Source organism: Apus apus, chromosome 10 (assembly GCF_020740795.1).
Source record: "Apus apus isolate bApuApu2 chromosome 10, bApuApu2.pri.cur, whole genome shotgun sequence".
Lineage (NCBI taxonomy): Eukaryota > Metazoa > Chordata > Aves > Apodiformes > Apodidae > Apus > Apus apus.
In genome coordinates, this window is record NC_067291.1 from 8,153,185 (window position 1) to 8,172,287 (window position 19,103).

At 38.3% G+C, this 19,103-nt stretch overlaps 1 protein-coding gene across 1 annotated transcript in view; it reads left to right on the plus strand.

The window, feature by feature from the left end:
• Window positions 1-3,230, plus strand: part of PRTG (protogenin) — a 79,236-nt gene extending 76,006 nt beyond the window's left edge. Inside the window, 3 exon segments of the mRNA XM_051628622.1 lie at window positions 419-584; window positions 1,497-1,601; window positions 2,665-3,230. Of these exon segments, the coding sequence (XP_051484582.1) occupies window positions 419-584; window positions 1,497-1,601; window positions 2,665-3,054 (661 nt within the window). The 3' untranslated portion in view covers window positions 3,055-3,230.
• Window positions 3,231-19,103: the final 15,873 nt, after the last annotated feature.

Consider the following 19,103-nt stretch of genomic DNA (forward strand, 5'->3'; position numbering starts at 1 on the left):
CAAACATAAGTTACTTGAAATAATTAATTAAAAAACTGTCTGAAAATACATTTTAGTAACAAGGGCATTTTAGCATATATGCAGAAAAAAATACGGATTTGGAGACAGGCCCTGTGTAGCATGGTAGAAAGGTCTTAATATCATTAGTGGTCACTTCCTCCAAGTAAGATTACTAACGATGACAATTCCTGTCTGCCCATAAGCTTGCAGCCCACTGTGTATGATTAACTGGAAGCAGATGTTATTTTTATCACAAATAATATGTAAATTCCATGAAAGGTAGGAGTATCATATAACAAAATGTAAATGCCGAGAATATACCAGTACTTGATTAACAATAGCTTTGAAATTTATCCTTTTTTTAAATTATAATTTTCTTCCTGTGGGTGAATTTTATTCCTTCTCTAACATTGTGTAGGAAAACATCTGCTCCTAAACCTGTGCAGCAAAGTACTGACCAACTGTCACATACTAGCATCTCATTAGCCAGTGCTAATGAGGTGGAGAAGAGTATTGAAGGAATTGCAGAGAATGAAGAAACCTTATTGCCAGTGATAGTGGGAAACAGCTTCATTGATGCTAAGGTACTGTGAGCTTTACTCACTCCCAAAAAAGAAGTCTCTTTAGAATTCATTGCTATAACATCTGAGTCCTTATCAAAAGTAAAATATGTATACTACAAATCCACAGCAGGTTTATTTTTAATGGGACAAGCACAGGTTTGGCAATCCAGGATCATATTTTCAAGATTTATCTTAAAGTTTACCTAGAGATCTGATTCAATATACTTTTATTACACTGTAGTCTGCAGTTTGTCTCTGGCACAGCATCAAAGGTCAAAAGCTCCATAGAGTTAGGGCTGCCAGGCAGCCTCTGCTTGTCCAAGGAGGTAGGAGAGTCCCTGTCAGCACCTAGTTCAGTCAGTGCCTGTGCATGGTCTAGTCAAGTATGATAGTAAGCAGCTATTAAAGAAAATCTTACATTTATGGTAGGACAATGTCAAATTTTACAAACTCATATTTGGTCAATTTATAAATTAATCTAGATTGCAGGATGTATCAGTGGATGTGTGGAGTCTTAACAGTTCAGGAGTGGGGTGTGACAAAACCACATTGGTCTTAACTTCCACATGTGGACGTGCTAAATAAAGGCTTGTTCTGTACACCCTGCAGACTTGCATGGAGCTGCTCTCTATGGGAAATGGACCCCAGTACAGGCACAGACACTATGGCTGTGAATGGTCACATTCAAAGTAGTAGAGCAAGAGCAGTGGCTGAAATATTTTGCTGTGTGTTTGCAGTAGCTGTTGGGTTTGGCCTCTGGGCTCAACAGATTTGGTGGATCTGGTCTTGACTTGTTTCAAGCAGCAGATCAATAGCAGACCACAAAACCATGACTGATCTTTAAGATTTCATTTGTCTTCCTTTTCCATATGGAGCCCAAATATCTTAGAAATTGAGTTAAAATAAATGTCTGTGTCTCTTCCTCTATTATAGGGGGGTTCTGATCTGATCATTAACAGCTATGGGCCTGTCACAAAGGCTAACTGCAAGAAAAGGTGGCTGTTCTTCCAAGATACTAAGAAGATGAAGACTGAGGAGGTAACTGGTCTAATGTGCAGAGATGCACAATCTTACCCTGTTTTTGCGAAGAAAGATAAGTAGTTTCCTATTTATGGAAAAGCATAATTAGTTTTAATTGGATAGTTTCAGTTGTGTTAAGGTTGATGGTGTTCTACCTTGTAGTCAAGTTTCCTGTAAGTTTTATTTTCCATCCCAAGTTGTCAGATACTGTAACTCTTTACAGTTATTGGATTGCTTTCTAGGCTGTGCCCTTTTATCTGTGAGCAAAAGAATTTCTGTGGGTCTGTGCATAACATCTACAGTACTACATCTGCAGAGACTTTGTATAGATATAAATACAAATTAAATATGTATTTATAAATAACAGTAATATAAAAATACAAATAATTCCCTCCTACCCTGACAGCTAAAATCTTGTTTGCTGAAGAGAAACCAAAATAAAATTATTTGCCCAAAGTAGTGAAGAAATTAAGGATCTGAGCTAGAACTGTCTGTCTTCTGAAATTGTTTCTCTGGGAACATTTCCTATTTGGATGAGAAAAATAACAGTTTAAAACTGAAGTGTTCAACCAAATCCTGAACATTATCATGCAAATTTATACCTATGTGGCATCTAACTAATGTTTATTGCATTGTAACTTGTATTGTGCTTTTGTATATTTCAAGAATAAGAAGTCTTGATATCCACATTGTAAATTCCAAAATATTTCCAGAAGCAGCTGCATATTTCTGATGCTTCTATAAGCAAAATATTTGCTACCACTCAAGGAGTAATGCTTAAAGAATATGCATGAATATGCATAAAGAATATGCATAGGAGAGAGCTTTACCAAGCATGTATTTAAAATACCATTCAGGTCTCCCTGTGAAATCATTCTTGATTAGCCATGCTTAGCTAGAAGGGATTATTTCATCTGTTATGGAAAAGTATGAGCAAGACTTGAGAAGCCTCAGATTGTTCTGAGCCAATGCTGTTAGGGGCACTCTGGTGGAACCAGAGATAGGAAATGCTGTAAAAATTCAAATTATGGCTCAGCTTTGCAGAGGCTGAACCACTTTTTTCTCTCTGCTTTTTATGTAGCCTCAGAGAAGATTTGCCCAGGCAGTGTGTCTGTACCAGCCAGGCACCACTGTGCTGATCAGTGAGGATGACTCCCCCAGCTCTCCTGGCCAGCAGTCTAATTTCCAGGTGCCTTTCAGTGTCGTTGCTGATACGGAGCATTCAGCCAACAGTGAAGGAAGCCACGAGACTGGTGATTCTGGAAGATTTTCTCACGAGTCCAACGACGAGATACTCCTCTCCTCTGTGACAAGTGGCACCCCTCCCACTGCCAGTCCTTTTGTAAGCAGTGACTTGGGTATGAACATGGTGAGCACTGCTGTAAGTAACTGCACAGAGCCTCCTCTGCCGTTTGCTACTGACCAGACTCGTACCTCACCTCTCCAGATACACTCTGCTGTGCAAAACTGACATCCTTAGGGCCGTGCCAGACATTCTTGCAGCGTATGTCTGTTCGAAGGACAATGAACAGGGAGCCAAAGTTTTATTGTGGAAAGCCTGACTAACCTAGCAGGTGATCCCATATTTCTGTTGAATGTTTTTTTTTTTTCTTTTTTTTTCTTTTGTTTGTTTGGTTTGATTGTTTTTTTAAAAAACTCACTCATTTTGAATGTCCAGTGGTCAACAGATGTGAAAGGACAGTGAAGATTTCTGACTAAAGTTAAAAATGTGTCACTGGAGCAAAGGGAAGGCTGTTGGCCCTTTTGCTGACTATCTACCTCAGTTTGCCGAGTGGTGAACTCTGAATGACGACTGCTTTACCTCATTTGTGTTCTAGTTGGTCTCAGCTATGGAACTGATGATACTTCCTAGTAGTGTTGTTTTATTCTGGGTTTCTTTTTTTGGGTTTGTTTTCAGTTGTGTGTAGAATATGTGTGTGTATGTGTGTTTGTGTGCATGTGTGTATGCGCAGTGATCAGGGAGTTGTATGGTAGGTGAACAAGATTGTTTAGCTGAAGCTCTGTCTTATAAAAAGAAGGAAACCTCAGAGTATAAAATGTAATGATTTAATGTGGTTGACACAGAGGATGTTGAAAACTGGAGTTGGTGCCTCCATGTATACAACCACATGAAATCTTTTGTACCTCTTGATTTCTCATAACCCCATTAAGCCTAGGACAGTGCCTTTCCCCCAGAAACTTGTGCCAGTGACTGTGAACAGGATATATGCTATATCCTTAGGGCTCTGGGACATGTTGGGTTCCCCACAGTGACAAATGTAGTCCCTTTGTTGACAGTTAATGCTAAAAAGCATGGCATAATGAAAAAGTATTCAGCATTTCCAAACAGTTTGGCTCTGCCGGAGAGTCATGGAATAGATAATAATGCTGAGTATCCCCATATCACAGTACTTCTTAGCAATGGTGCCTTGCATTATGTATTATGAAATTACTGATTTGCCTTATGCCTTTTTAGTATTCATAAAGTTGCTTTGGAGTACAGAAGGATGCCTTAAATGCTTCTTAGGTGTTATAAATAAACTGTGTCATGAGTTTATAGTTCATTTTTACCGAGCTTAGTGCTGATAAGCACTGCTAGCATGGTAGTATGTCTCAACTGTTGTTAGGATGCAGCCCTGCTCCTTGCCTTTGCCTAGTGTGCTATTAGCCAGGAATTTTAGCTCAGGGAGTGACTTCACCCACATGCCAGTCTGAAACTCTGATTGGGCTACCATGACAAATAAACAAGCCAGAGCTTTAGTTGAAGAGTCTGTTGAAAGAGGTGAGTACTGCTACTGCCTTGAACCCATGCAATTCCTGTTTTATACTACCTCCTTTAAAAGTTATTCTAGTGTTTTTTTGGGGTTTGTTGTTGTTGTTTTTTCCTGTACTCAGGGAACAGTTTGTTACTTTTGAGCTGCCTCACGGAAATGTGAAGCAAACTGACAGGGTATCGTGTTTTGTTTTTTAATAGGAGAAAGAGGGAGGAGGTTGGAATCATCCAATATTATAAGCTTGCCTGTATCTATATCCAGTCCTCCACTTCTCTTCTTTCCCTGTTTTACTTTAAAAAAAGGAAAAAAGAAAAAAAAAGGCATATGTTTTTACTGAAAAAAAAAAGAAGTTTAAAATGTCATGTTGTGAGAAAGCAACCATAGGAACGCCTGGCTCTACTTAAGTCTGTCAGAACTCCCGCGGACTTGACTGGGGCCAAGGTGTCACACTTAAGGTAGGCCAGGCTGACTTTTGTATTGTTCCTTATGTATCAAAAGGTGGTCAGAAGTCATCAGTAAGCCCTACTGTTCTGTCTGTTTTGTGTTGATGAATCACCTACTGTTCTTTACCTTGTAACTGTTTGCTAGTTCTGAACCAGACAGTACACATTCACCTTTTCATAACAGTGTTGATTCAAATGCTTAAAAAATTATCTTGTACCAAAGATTTTTCTGTAGAAGAGAAGGAAGCCACATACTGACCCAAAAGAATTGAACTAGTTAAAAGCTATAGGTTTGAAGAGCTGAATACATTTTGTTGTATAAGTAGTTACTAACAAAAAACAATAGGGCTTCTTGATTGTAGTAGTTAATTGCATAGATGAGTTGTACGCTTCTACAATTTTAACTACCTTGTTCTTACAAGAGCCTTTAAAGAAAGTTATAATACTACCAGCAGGTATCTCCAAAGACTTCCAAGTGTAATTTTTTTCTCCAGCATGTAGTTGATCAACAATACAGTATTAAAAAAATATTTTTTAACAGTTTTTTATCTACTTGCTGAAGAAAAAGAGAACCTTTTCACCAAAGATTTATTTTTGGTCTAGGCAGGCAGAATGTTTAGTGTACAGCAGAGTACTGTTTCTAGTTAGGTAAAGTGTGAATTAATCAAAACTAGATTAAGAATGTGTAACTGTAGCATGAAGTTTCACACTTCATCTTTCAGAGTAGCCTCTTTTCTTAGTTTCATTCAGAAAGAGCTGATATGCAGATGGTAACTGCTTCTCCAAAGACTTATTTGCTGTAAGTACTGATAATCAAAAGTAATTTCATGACCTTCATTACAGAAAAATAATTTAAATCCTAAACTTCTTCTTCCAGAGACCCACTCCATAGTTTAACCCATGGATAATATGAGAAAAAGAGACTTCATATAAAACTTGTCAGTCTAATATAGATGATCTAACTTCAATAACCAAAGAGATTAAAATCAGTGTATTAGAGAGCAGTGCATCCAGAATTCTATTCATCACTTAATGTTTTATTAAGGTACTTTTTATCAGCAAATAAAGAAAACCAAAGATATTTAAGGTTACCTCAGCATATAAGCAAACTTAGTTAGACATTAATTATTCTGTCTTTTTCTTTATTTTTATGTTAACCAAATAAAATATTTCTCCAGAACCTAGTCTACATTCATGTGCTTTCCTTTACTTTGCCACATAGTCATGATTACTATGGAACAAAAAATAGATTCTCGTCAAAATTCATGGTCTATTAGTCATGTCACAACATTTTGTGAGAGAAAATTTGTCTTATGATTGAAAACTCTACCACTGGAAGCAAAGGAAGCTCCAGAAAAATTCTGTAGAAGTGGATACTTTCTATGTTGAACTCAATAGCAGAGTCAATTCTTCATGGTTTTAACAGTGCAAAATTGAGCTCAAAGTTTATATGCTTCCTAACGTCGAAGCCAATGTATGTAATTACAGATACTAATTTTCTTAAAGGTTCATATGTGTGGCTTTCTAAGGAAGTAAGTTTTTCATATGTAAACTTTGTTCATTCCATTTGCCTAGAAAGAGCTGGCAGAATAGTTTTGAGTTTTCCAGTGTTTTTTTATTCTTGGATGTGTCTGTAGAAACTGGGTCCTGGAGAAAAAAAAAAAATAATTTTTTAATTATGAATTTTATCAAATATGTTCTGGAAGATGAACATAAATGTGGAATTTAGTGTTACACTATGTAAATTGATTTTTGTTTTAAGTGTATTAAGAACTAAAGAGCCATGGCTGGTGTAATGAGTGTATATGCAACCCTTGTACTTTACCAAAAAAGCAAAAATATTACAGTTGTGACTTGAAAAGCATCAAAATTTACTGAAGTAATACTGAAACTGGCTGACCGTGCTAGTTCTATTTCCAAATGAGGACTCTGTTTTTCAGTTGCAATAGCAAAGCCTGTTCTGCAGGACCTGGGTCCAAAACCAAACGCTTGATCTGCCCACCTTTACACTTGTGTACTTTCTTTATATTTAACAAATAGAAAGTATTATCGTATTTCAGGAGTTACTTGGGAGAATTGGAAAAAAAAAAAAACAGGGCCTATCAGTTGGTTATTTTTTTTAATAGCTCTGATTTTGTGAAAGAAGCTTGAAAAATCTACACATAAATAATTTCCTGTAGTGCCTGTGCATTTTCTGCATAAATGATGAGATTTTAACAGGAGTATCAAGAGATTTATTTACCTGTTTTTAATTATTTTTCATAGTTCATTACCTCTGGTTTTATTCCATTGCTTTTAGACTATGAAGTAAATCTCGTTTGCCTTAGTCAAATCAGGGTCCTCATCCTGTTTATTTTTAAGTCAATGGGAGAATTAATTTTGATTTCAGTTTGCATGGTCTGGATGGACAAAATCAGCACTTTTTTGTTCATTTTAAAAATCCTTACAGTGTTTTTTTTGACAGGATTCTTATGTGGTAAAAACTCCCACTGGCAAATGGGTTTCTGTAAAGCAGTAATTTACCATGCATCAGAGAGGTCCACTGCCACTCTCCATGCTCCCAGTATCAGCCTGTAGTAAGTACTGAGTATTTCATATCAGTTTACCTCTTTTCATTGCAAACTAAATCAACTTGAATGACTTACCATTTACTGCAACCTGAGTATACACAAGAATAGTTACCATGGTTTTCTGGATCTCAGTGACATGTTACTCTGAGCAAACTTGAAGCCCCAAGACCAGGAGCTCTTGCTCATTTTGTTTCTTACAGAACGAAGTTCATGCAGGGAAAACCCTGTCTCCTAGCATGGGGAAAGTTGGTAGGTTTTGTAGGGCTCTCCATATTTAGCCAAAACTGGATAGAGAGCTACACAGGTGTAACTCTGATGGTGTTTCATATAAATCAATTTACTGAAGTTATTCTGGTAAAATTGAAAGCAGAATTACGCCTAGTAATTGCTGAAGAGGTTGTTCTCAGGTTGAACAATTGTTACACACTTAGTAGTTTCTGCAGCTGCATCTCTCTAATAGCAAGCAGCTTCTGAACTGGAGGAATCTGCAGGAAATACTGATACTTTCTGTAATAACAGAAGTTAAAGATATATTCTTTATGCAACTGTATTTTGGAACACATGTCTCACAAAACACTGTTCTTCAATACAAGTCCAAAACCCAATCACTTTCTGTTAATAGATGCCCATATGATAAGAACACAAATTCAACTTGGCTCAAATGAGCATGTTTATTTCTTTGGAATTCCTGTATATAAACCGAGACCGGTCCTAACTGACTCAAAAGGGATGTAAACGTAATGTTAAGGTTTTGCTGTGTTGGGCCCCCTCATTCCATTGCGAGCTGTGCTCCTCCTGGAAGTTTTCATCTTTTCATAGTTGCATACACCCACATTGCATCTGCCTGACGTGTTTTCAGTAAAGACTGACTGTATATGAAAATCTGACTTACACAGATGTTGCTTTTTGATTGTTTGGCTTTTGGTTTTTTTCAAAGTGAATGAATTGCCAGTGTGGGAGCCAGGTGTGTATCTCATATTGTGGTGTTCTGGATCCTTTCACTCCGTGTGCCATTTTCTTCTAAGGGCAGCAATGGCTGACTGGCTAATGGAGGATGGAGCTGAATTGTATTAATTTTATATTTGTCTCAGGGGATCAGCTCTGTGAATTCCATTGCATGAGGGAAGCTAATGTTTGCCCTGATTTGAATGTAACTTTTTAATGTTTTTTTTAAACTATTTTGTTTAATAATGTGGATTTGTTTTTCTAGCATTCTAGTAAATGTTACCTAGTGTGTTGGTTCATTTTTCCCCTCCAGGGTTGTTTATATACTATCCCAAGGTCATGCCAAAAAAGTAATAGAAGTTTAAATGCCAAATGTTTATGAAACTGCTGTCTAAATACTGATTGATTGCACAGTTGAAATAAAAGTTTTCCTTAGTAAAAGTACTACTCGAAAAATACTTTCTTTTTGGTGTCTCCAATGAGTGGCTTAAAACAGGATGATCCAGTTACAGTGTCTCATTTCAGGCTGGGGAGATGATGGCACTTCAAGTCATAAAAAGAGGTAGACAGTAAACTGCCCATGCTGTTCACTGAAAGTCACAGAACTTTCCCAAACATTTATTCATATATCATTTATGTTCCTGGAATTATTTCCCACCTAACAACTACCCTCTGTGTCCCACTGCTGTCAAACACCTATGTGAGATTTCTGTTTTGGTTTATTTTCATTGGGTGTTGAAGATGCAGTTCTCAGCACAGTTGTTCTCAAGAGTCTGGAATGCTGCTGACAAGGCTACAAGACAGTTTTTTTCAGCATTTTTACACCTGTTAATTGTTGAACCTGATACTTCAAGTATAACAAGACTATGAAAATGCAGTTGCTGTTGGGCAACAAAGTTGTAGAAGGGTCTAGAGTGCAAGACTTATGAGGTGCGTCTGAGGGAACTTGGGTTGTTCAGTCTGGAGAAAAGGAGGCTGAGGGGAGACATTATCACTCTCTACAACTACCTGAAAGGAGGTTGTAGCCAGGTGGGGTGGATGTCCATCTCGTCTCCCTAGAGACAAGCAACAGAACAAGAGCAAATGGGCTCAAGTTGTGCCAGGGGAAGTTTAGCTTGGATATTAGAAGAAACTTCTTCACTTGAAAAGATCATTAAACACTGGAACAGGCTGCCCAGGGAGGTGTTGAATTACCATCCCTGGAGGTGTTTAACAGACATACTGATGTGGTGCTTAGGAATATGGTTTAAGCACTGGACTTGGTAGAGTTAGGTCCATGGTTGGTAGAGCTAGGTTATGGCTGGACTTGATGCTAAAGGTCTTTTCCAACCAGAATGATTTTGTGATTCTGTGAAAGGAAGACTGCTGTTCTTACAAAGGACAACATTCTAGATGAAAGTCAGTCAAGGTTACTTAGTGAGGGAATTATGATCTATAGGGAATAAAAGGTTTTTATTGCTAGCAGTTCAATTATTGATCATCACTGAAAGCAACTGGCCAGGTGGTAGTACAGTTGGATTTAGAGTAGCGGTGCCTATGCAAATCTTACACTACTGGAAACAGTAATTACTGCTGTTGTTCACAGGGTCTCTAGGGAGAATAAAAACAAAACAGCAATGGAATCTGAACTCTCACAATACTTAGGTAGGTTTGACTTTGGTTTTTCATCTACATTGTTCCCTAAAAGACTGGAACTCTTCACTGGCACTGAATATACTTAATGGGAAAGAAAAGATATTTCACAGGTATTTCAAAGCTTTGAAATCACAGTAGTGAGAATTGAAGACTTGCAGTAAATGTTCATTAACTTCTTTCTATGTCCAGGAAATGACTACTTCAGAATACAATTATTTTTACTTCTGATTTTGACCCTGTCTGAGGCAAGTGCCCTGTCACTTACAGGCACCCCTAAGAGAGAGGGCACACTGTGTACACCCCTAGGAGACAGAGCCCTTCTGCTCTAGCAGCATCTGGTGCTGATGAATCAGGTTGCCTGGGTTCTACAGCAGAGAACCATAGTGTCTTTCTTTCCTTTTGAGTTCTTAGAAGACAAAGGAAGTCTGAAAAGCCTCATCATGCTTCTTTATGAACCATAGCTGTTCTTACCTGCAGAGTCTGCTTTTCAAACAGTTCTGCCTAATTGGGTAACTTATGCAACATTTATCCCTGGGAGTACTGGAGCACCAGCTGTGGTGACTATTTAGAAAACAAACTCTAATCCCAAATTCTTTATTCCTTATGTTTAACTATAGGAACAGTAAAATCTTGTTATTCTTGAAAATTAGACTAATGCTGAAAGATAAGTATTATTACAGAGTATTTGCAAAAAAATAATAAATCTTAAGTATTGTAAATACATTTTTAAAGATAACAAATAATTTCAAATACTTAGGGAGCAGTGAGTCTTGGCGTATCCAATGATACAAAAGTTCTACCAATATAGTCCACCAGAAGATGCTGTTCTTTCTATAGACAAGAACAGAAACCAGCTGCAGTTCCTGATTACATTACTGCTGGTTAATACAGGTGCTTTCCTTCCGTTCATTCCTTAAGTTATTTGTCTTTACAAGGAAATCCAGTTGAGTTTTCTCTTTGGGGATGCATAGCATTTCATACCAGTAGGATTGACTGGAGATGGTTTTCTGGCAGTGCTGCAAAGTGGTCCAAGTTCCTCAGGGGTTCTCTGGATACATGGCTCAAGCATCACTGGAAGTTGACCAAAATACCAGGTGAGTCCAGGGGATGCAAGATAATGTAATCATCTGAAGTTCTGAAAGATGAAAGTTCATTTCTGTGGGCAATTGAAGGTATGTTTCTTATTATACTGCTCCATGGGAAATTTTATATCAGTGCCCAAAACACTGGATTCTGCTTTAGTAGACTGGGGGCTCCCCAGAGATCATGGTAATAGAATGGTTTTGTATTTCCTTTTATCTGTATGGCAATACACTGGGAAAAAAGAGACTTTAGTGAGGAAACCAGCAGTTTCTGGCTAGGCTGCCAGGCAGTTGTTGCACCACACAAAGGCAGGAAAAGTGTTGCTCACACCATAGCTCACTACAGCCTTTAACAGTTTGCATTTTGGTGTGCTGGTCTAGTAAATTAAGCCCTCTGGTTTGCTGAAAGCTGTCACCAGGGGAGGAGTGGCAGAGTGTAATTGTCCTGGTTTGAGCCAGGATGAAGTCACTTTCCTTTTTACTGATTTTTTTTTTTGCTTTGGTGCTCTTTTAAGCAGCAAGTTTTCCAGCTAGTGGACTGATAACCCTGGAATGTTTATGTTACTGCTGAGAGACCAAGGACACTTTGCTCTGCTTCAGTTTCAGATGCTAAAGGAGCAGAAGAGTCGTATCTGCAACCCTCCTGTAGGGAGGAGCTGACTAGACGGACGGCAAGATCAGCCAGAGATGTTCCATACATATATACACGTAAGACTTGGTAAAAGTCAGGGATCACAGAAGTCAAACCCCATCCTGCTTCTTCTCTTTTGTACAGGGCCAGCTTCTGGGGAGGACTCTTGTCTATCCATCACTGTTGATCCCTAGGCCCATTCCTGACCCTTGTAACTCTCCCCTCAGTCCCTGTCTGATCTGCCACTATCTCCAGCAGTCTGGGACATTTCAGAAATGCTCACAACTCAGGAAATGCTGTGGGAGTTGCTGGGTGGGGGGGGGGGGCAATAAGGTTTTGCACATTCTTGCACATACTTGAATATATTTGTACATATTTCTTTTATCATTAATATTTAATTAAAGCTGTCTAGTTTAGTTTTCAATCTGGAAAGTCTCTCTCCTTTATTCTCTCTGCCTTTCCCTACCTATCAGTCATGTTAGCTTAAACAGTCCCACTGAAATACTTGCTCATAACCTTTCTTATATTATGTCATGCAATTGAAACTGGAAGTAAGACAGTTTACAGCACAGACTGTAAAATAAAAATAAAATTAATTTCCATTAAAAATTATATAATTCATGTTAGCAACCGTCATGCTTTGGAATAGATCCTGAATATTTAAAGGTCAGTAACAGCTTGCTTGGTTTCTACCAAATAAAACAATATGGCTTTGCTTTACACAAAACCCACAGTCAAAGCAGAATGAATCCCTTGAGACCAAGATTGCCAGCTTAAAAGTAGAAGTTAACTCCAAGCTTAAGTTCTAAGTATTTCAATTAAAATTCTTAAAATTAAATAAAAATAAAAAGCAAGGCAACCTCTTAATAATGGGAAAGAATTCTCATACTGGGTTTTGGAGCATTTTATAGAAAAGTGGCTATATTAAAGAGGGAAACACCCTATTCTTTTTTATATGCTGCATCTCTAGCTTTGCAATCTACATAAGATAAAATCACTGAAAATGGCCTGCATATTAGAAGACATTGTAGCACAGCCTAGAATCACTGCCAATACCCAAAAAGTCCACTTCTACTGTTGTAAAGGCTCAGAGGTTCATGTGAGCCTGGACTACCTCTGTTATTAGCTCTTGAGAACTGGCTAGAGAAGGAATAAGCACCCTGGCACCCATCAGACTGCTGGCTTGGATCATATCCGAGTATTCAAAAGTCTCAGCCTGACTGACAAGGTTGCCATTTGTAGTTGGGTTGACTGGAAACAGTCTTTTAATAGGAGCACTCCACAACTTGGTTTAGTATTCAAAAGGGTTTTATGAGTTTGTGAAGATGTTTCTCTTCTGTAGCTCAGCTGGGCCAAAATTTACGGCCAAGCCCTGCAGTTGCAGATGTATAGCACCCTAAAACATCTCTCTGTAAATTTCAGATTTTCAATCTACCCTCTAGCATAATACATGTCAAGCAATTTAATCCATCATGGTGTTTGCGGACAGATAGTGCATATATTTAAAATAATTAGTTCCACATTCTTTTATTGAAATCCTGGATTTCATGTGAATTTTAGCCTGGGGATGAGGGAAGCTGCTCTCAGATGTAATGGGTGGGTGCAGCATCTATGTAACTAGGTCACAGTGTACTTGGGCATATTTAGTTTTCTTTTTTTGTGTTCTTCCCTACTTTTGTTGCACAATAAAAGATGTAACTAAGTTTGATTTGTTATCTCCTCTTACAGAATGGCAGAATTCTGAAATGTCATAGTGGGGTTTTTTATGGCATTTACTAACAGTGGTATGTTTGTGATATCTTTTCTTTCATTTTTATTTTTTCCTTGCTTCTTCAGCCACATTTTCCGTTCCAAGTCAACAAACCCCCAAATTCAGGCACTAATTGGTTCCTGCTTCTCGGCAGATCTGTTACTCAGACATAATTGCTTGTTCAAAATAGAAGTTTTGTTACTGCATTCCAGTAAATATGTTCCTTAAAAAATTAAGAGTAAGCTGCAGTTGCCAAAAAACTCCACAAAAACCAAAACATAGTACATCCTGTCATGTAAGCAGCCCCTTGATTGTCTTGTAACTACATTTCCTTGTTACTTGCTAATTGTGGAAATGCTTGGTAATTGCTGCAAATACATGAGGTCTTACTGTAAGAAGCTCTGTGACATTATGGTGGGTTAATCTTGGCTAGCTGCCAGATGCCCACCAACCTGCTCTCTCACTCCCCCTCCTCAACAGAATGGGGAGAAAATAAAATGAAAAAGCTCATGGGTCAAGATAAAGACTTGGGGAAGATTCATTTATTGGTCCTGGTCTGTTCTCACAGAGACCACCACTGTAGCTCCCCCTGCTACCAAAACCATGCCACCTACACGCAATACAAACATTAATGATATGCTTGTACTAAGATTTTGGTCCTGCTTACTGTTCAATATAGACCTGGCTTCCAAGCATTCTACTCTTAATTTCAAAGAAACATAATTATAGTTGAAAAACTCAGCTACTGATCTGGATGGAGGGAAGGGCAAGTGATATAATTTGACAGAGATGTCTGTAAAATTAATTGTTTCTCTTGACAGATATATTCTTGCTAAAATCTGTTCCTGTTCTTGGCTATATCCATAAGCTTCCTAGAGACATCAGATATACACCATAGGCCCAAAGAGTCTTCCAAAGAGAAACTAGTACAGTAACATAAAAACCAGCTGGCCTCTAAATCTGACTTGGGAGTTTGGTAGCCACAAGCTGAGCATCTGTATTTTGTCTCACTACTAATACAATTGGTTCTATTTATTCTTTTATGTGCTCTTTGACTATAGCAATGAGGTACTGATTCTCTTAGAGCAGAAAACTGTTATTTATCCATCTGTAACCAGGGCTAGAGAAACTATGGGGTGGCTGGAAGTAGCATATATTTGTATCATGTTATCCAGAACAGTCTACAGAGGTACTGAGGGAAGCTCTGTTGTTCTCTCAGGTACTCTGCCCATCTCTCTGTGCTGCAGTTTCCACATCTACTTAACTGTGACTGGACAAGCGGTTCTAGTGCTTGAAATTCAAAGACTTCATTTGGCAATGTTCAATAGGTCTGATCCATGCCAGAGCCAGTGCCCTTTGATCTACACTCTCCAAAGCCATAAAAAGCAGACCATAAACCAAAACAAATGCATTTTTGTGTGTGTAAGTTTCTATGATACATAGATCTTGTCAAATGAATATGACTTGCAGAACTATGTAAAGAAATTGTCAGTGTATCCAGGAAGAGTGGCTTTAGTGCCAGCAGACAGGTAGGTGTGGTCAGGAAGCTCTGTGCCTGCCCAAGGCTCCTCCTGAGGCACAGGGGTGAGATGAGACAATATCCATGCACCTGCTCTAAGCCTGGAGTTTTTTCTGTGAGAGGCTCTGTTACCTCTAGCGTTAGTGTTACCACTCCTTTAGTTTTATGGCAAAGATTTCACTTTGGCAATTCTGCAATGCAAATCCCAAAAGAGTCTTTGCCTAAATGTAATTACTTAATTACGAATGCAGTTATGCATAGAACAGCCTGGAACAAGGCTTTCTCAGGTTTTTACAGCATACAGACTTTTTAACTTTGACTCTCAGCAAAGTCATTGATGGTCTGGATCCAAAAGCAGATTCATAACCAATTACTGTGAAGATCAGTGTGGCCTTTGCAGAAAACTATAAAGGGCTCTTGAGAGAACTGAGTAAGTGCAGGAACTAAATGCTTGCCTCTCTTTTAGTCAAATAATGATAAACAGGAAAAGCTAAAGGATGAAACATGATAAGCCACAATGCACAAGAAATTGCGTTTCTTTCATTTCCCCACAGAGTGTCCCCATTTCACTACTCACTGCTCAACAGGCAATCACTTCCAGTAAGTAGTAGTCCATTTTGCAGAGGAGCCCACAAAGGTTTGTTAGACACATATTTGTCTCCTTTAAACGTTTATTATATTGATAATGTTAACATGGCAAACTGAAAGTTCTATTTTCTTTAGCTTAGAGATAAAGTGGAAAGAAATCTTATATATCTTCGTGACTTGAAGATCAAATTAGGGGTTTTTAATGCATATGTATACACACACATTGGTTTTCTTATAAAAACTTTAGTAGTTTGGTATATAAATAAATACCATAATTAAACTTAAGTTCCTAGATAATCGGCTTCATATTTTAAATGTTTAGGTGCTATACTTTTTTTACGTATCAGCTATAAAATTTTATAGTTTAAAACTCTTGGCAAATTGTAGGTTTAAACTTTGTAAGTCGTGTTGACAAGAGTATCTGAGTGCGTCAAAGTTTTTTCTTCCTTGAAATACTTGAGCAAGGCTGAATTTTAACTGTAAGTTGAAAAGGTAAGTGTGCACTCAAATAAATCAATTAGTCTTGCTGATTTTCAGAACTAGGAGCTTGCTTTGAACTTTAAAAATTTTGTCCCAGTATAGATATGACACTAGAGTACCCTTTGTACACATTTCTGAGACAGTTTTTGATTGGTTCACTAATAACTTGTCTTGTAAAATTTAGAAACGTGTTTCATCAGCCAATGATTTGCTACGTGATTAGACAAAGGCATCATCATTCTCAGGCTTTTTACTTGGTTTCAAGACATATCAAGCATCTTATGGAAGAATACTGCAATGGACTACAGAAAACAAATCTTACATTCTTTCATGGACTAACCTGTAAAGCAATCTGTTCTACACTTTTCCCCTATAAGTAATTTTGTATTAATTTCAGATTAAAGTTGAAACATGAACAGACAATGATTTTTTGTTTTGTACTTTATCATATGTAGATTAATGGTTAATGGGGAAGTTTAGACAGTCTTAATTTTTGCTGATGAAAAGCAGAAATGAAACAGATGTGGGCTCATGAGACCTGGTTTACATCACCATAACAGATGTAGCATTCACCAGTAGGCAAACAGCTTGCACTCAATGACTTGTGCTCAAAGTGTTTCAGTTACAGTTACAACGCCCAAGATTGGCAGAGAAATGCTCTACATCTGATACATCCAGAAGGGACCTGGTCAACATTTTTCAGAACAAGACCAGCTGCATACCAGGTAAACTAAAAAGGCATATCTCTGTAACTTAGAAACATGCACGTTTAGTTTTACTATCCTGAAACAGGGTGATGCAGAGGAGAAAAACGAGTCAGGAGGAAGAGATGTAACTAGCATAACAACAAAACCAGATATTTTGTGTTGTCTCGGGCCTGACAGAAACTCCCTTTAGCCTTGATAAATAGTCCTATTTATCACAGTAGTATTGTGAAACATGTACAAGTTTGTAGAACTAGCACTTTATTTTGTATAACATGAAAAAGGGCCTTTTAGCAAAATGAATTATTGATTTTATTTTTTTCCCTCATAGCAGGTGGGGCAATCAAATGTACTAATGCTAGAAGACTGTTATGAGCTGAGGTTATCACAAGCCAAACTGCCTTCTATGTATCCCTTTTTTCTAGCTCAACACTTTCTGTCCAGGTGGGACAAAGACTACTGACTGCTTGGCTTCTGTGTCCACATGCCAGAAAACCTACATAGTTGCTGCTGGAGCATGGTGGGTGCCATCCAGGATAGATGTACTGCCCATGAGCCTGCTGGACTCTTGGGCCCATGTCCATGGCACAGGGATTCATTTCTGCCTCCCTGTCTAAGAAATCTGTGATGAGTTGAGAAATTGCACTAACTCGACAGGTTGAAGCTGTGTGTGCTTTATTTACAGCTTACATGAGAAAAAAACTTTTGTATTTCTCCCTGGTACTAAAAGTGGCAGAGGTTACACAGTTCAGCCAGCTTCCAGCTTTTTTCTTTCTGATGTTATGCTTTCTTATTTCCTTCCTATTTTTATTTCTCTAGGATGAAATCTTGGCCCCCATAAAATCACACAGGACAAATACTTCACTTTTTTCCTTTTGTGAATCCCTTAAGTGTCAGTATATTTTCTCAGAGGCTTTATGTTTTTTCCATTAGCATATTTGCATATGTTCATAAGTTGTCAAAATGGACAGTGCTTCCTTAGCCTCAGAACAATTCCTTCCACCCTGCCCATCGTAGCCGTTTGGAACCTTGTTTCAAACTGAGTCTCATTTTCCTGTTATGCACTTCAGTAACAAACCTGTCTCTCTCTTCTTTGTAACCTCCACTTAGGTGCTGGAAGGTTGCTACTAGGTACCCCTAAGCTTTCTTTATTAATGCCAGCTTTTCAGAGGAAGAAACACTGGGAGCAATTTTAAGGACAAGCAATGAGCAGTGAGGCTATGAGGTGTTGAATGGTGTGTGATAATGTGGAGTTTCAGAGACTTTTTGGTAATATTTGAGATGCTGGTATGGGCACCTGAACAACAACCTGAATTCCCTTCAGGCATGGCATCATCCATTTCCAATGTAGGATTAAAAGTGCAAAGTCAGTCCAACAGGATTCTCACAGACCACTCGCTAAAGACCGGAGTACAAGGGAAAGCTGAATTTGGAAGAACAGCAAAACAAACGATTTTTTTGCAACTAGAGCACTGGGTTAAATCTGAATTCCCTGCTCACATTTCTGATGCAGACAGTCTCCCCCTAGGAACCTTTATAGACCCAGTGACATCAATCTGCACATCCATAATTACAGTCTACGTGCTATTACAAGGCAGCCTGGCACAAAAGCTCATGCAGTCCTGGGAGAATCACCTAGGCCTACAGTGAGCTCCATCAGAGAAAATGCAGATCTATTCACAGAGAAGACACATCTTCCTCTAAATACAGACTAGCTCACACCCACCCTGCTAATAACAGGCTAATCTCCTCTTGAGCAAGATTACATAAAATTAACAAGCAGATCCCACAAGAATATTGACAATATTGTATACTTCAAGGTATACTTACTGCAAAGAAGAGACTGGGGACAAATAAAAATTAGGTATAGGGAAGGACAGAAATCAACATAAAAATGGAATGACTTTATTTTATTTAGACATGCAAAACCTAAAAGCAAAAAACATAGTAATATCCTATCCTTTACACAAAAATATTTTTTTCCCCTCAGAACTGTTCCACATACTAGAAAAGTACAAACATCTAACAAGAAGGTATGTAGAGAAATAGCACTGCCAGGTATTGTGAAATAAGGCAGGTAAGCAATATCTGTATCTTACTGCTGGACATCTTTATTCCACTTAAAGGAGAATAAATCCTTATTGAAAATATAATTATTTTTAATACAGCTAATTAGCAGTTCTGATCAAGGACTGGGACTCTCACATGTAACACCTTTGAAATGCAGCCATTTCAGAGGACAGGTCACTGAGGCAGAATGCGTGTTTCCACAAAATCAGTGACACTGGCAGTGACTATTTACCCATCATCTTGTGCTTTTCAAGGGTTCAGCAGGATTAACTGACAGCGCGAGGGCCACCAGCGGGGCCCAGCGGGCTGTGTCTCCTCTATACGGCCCT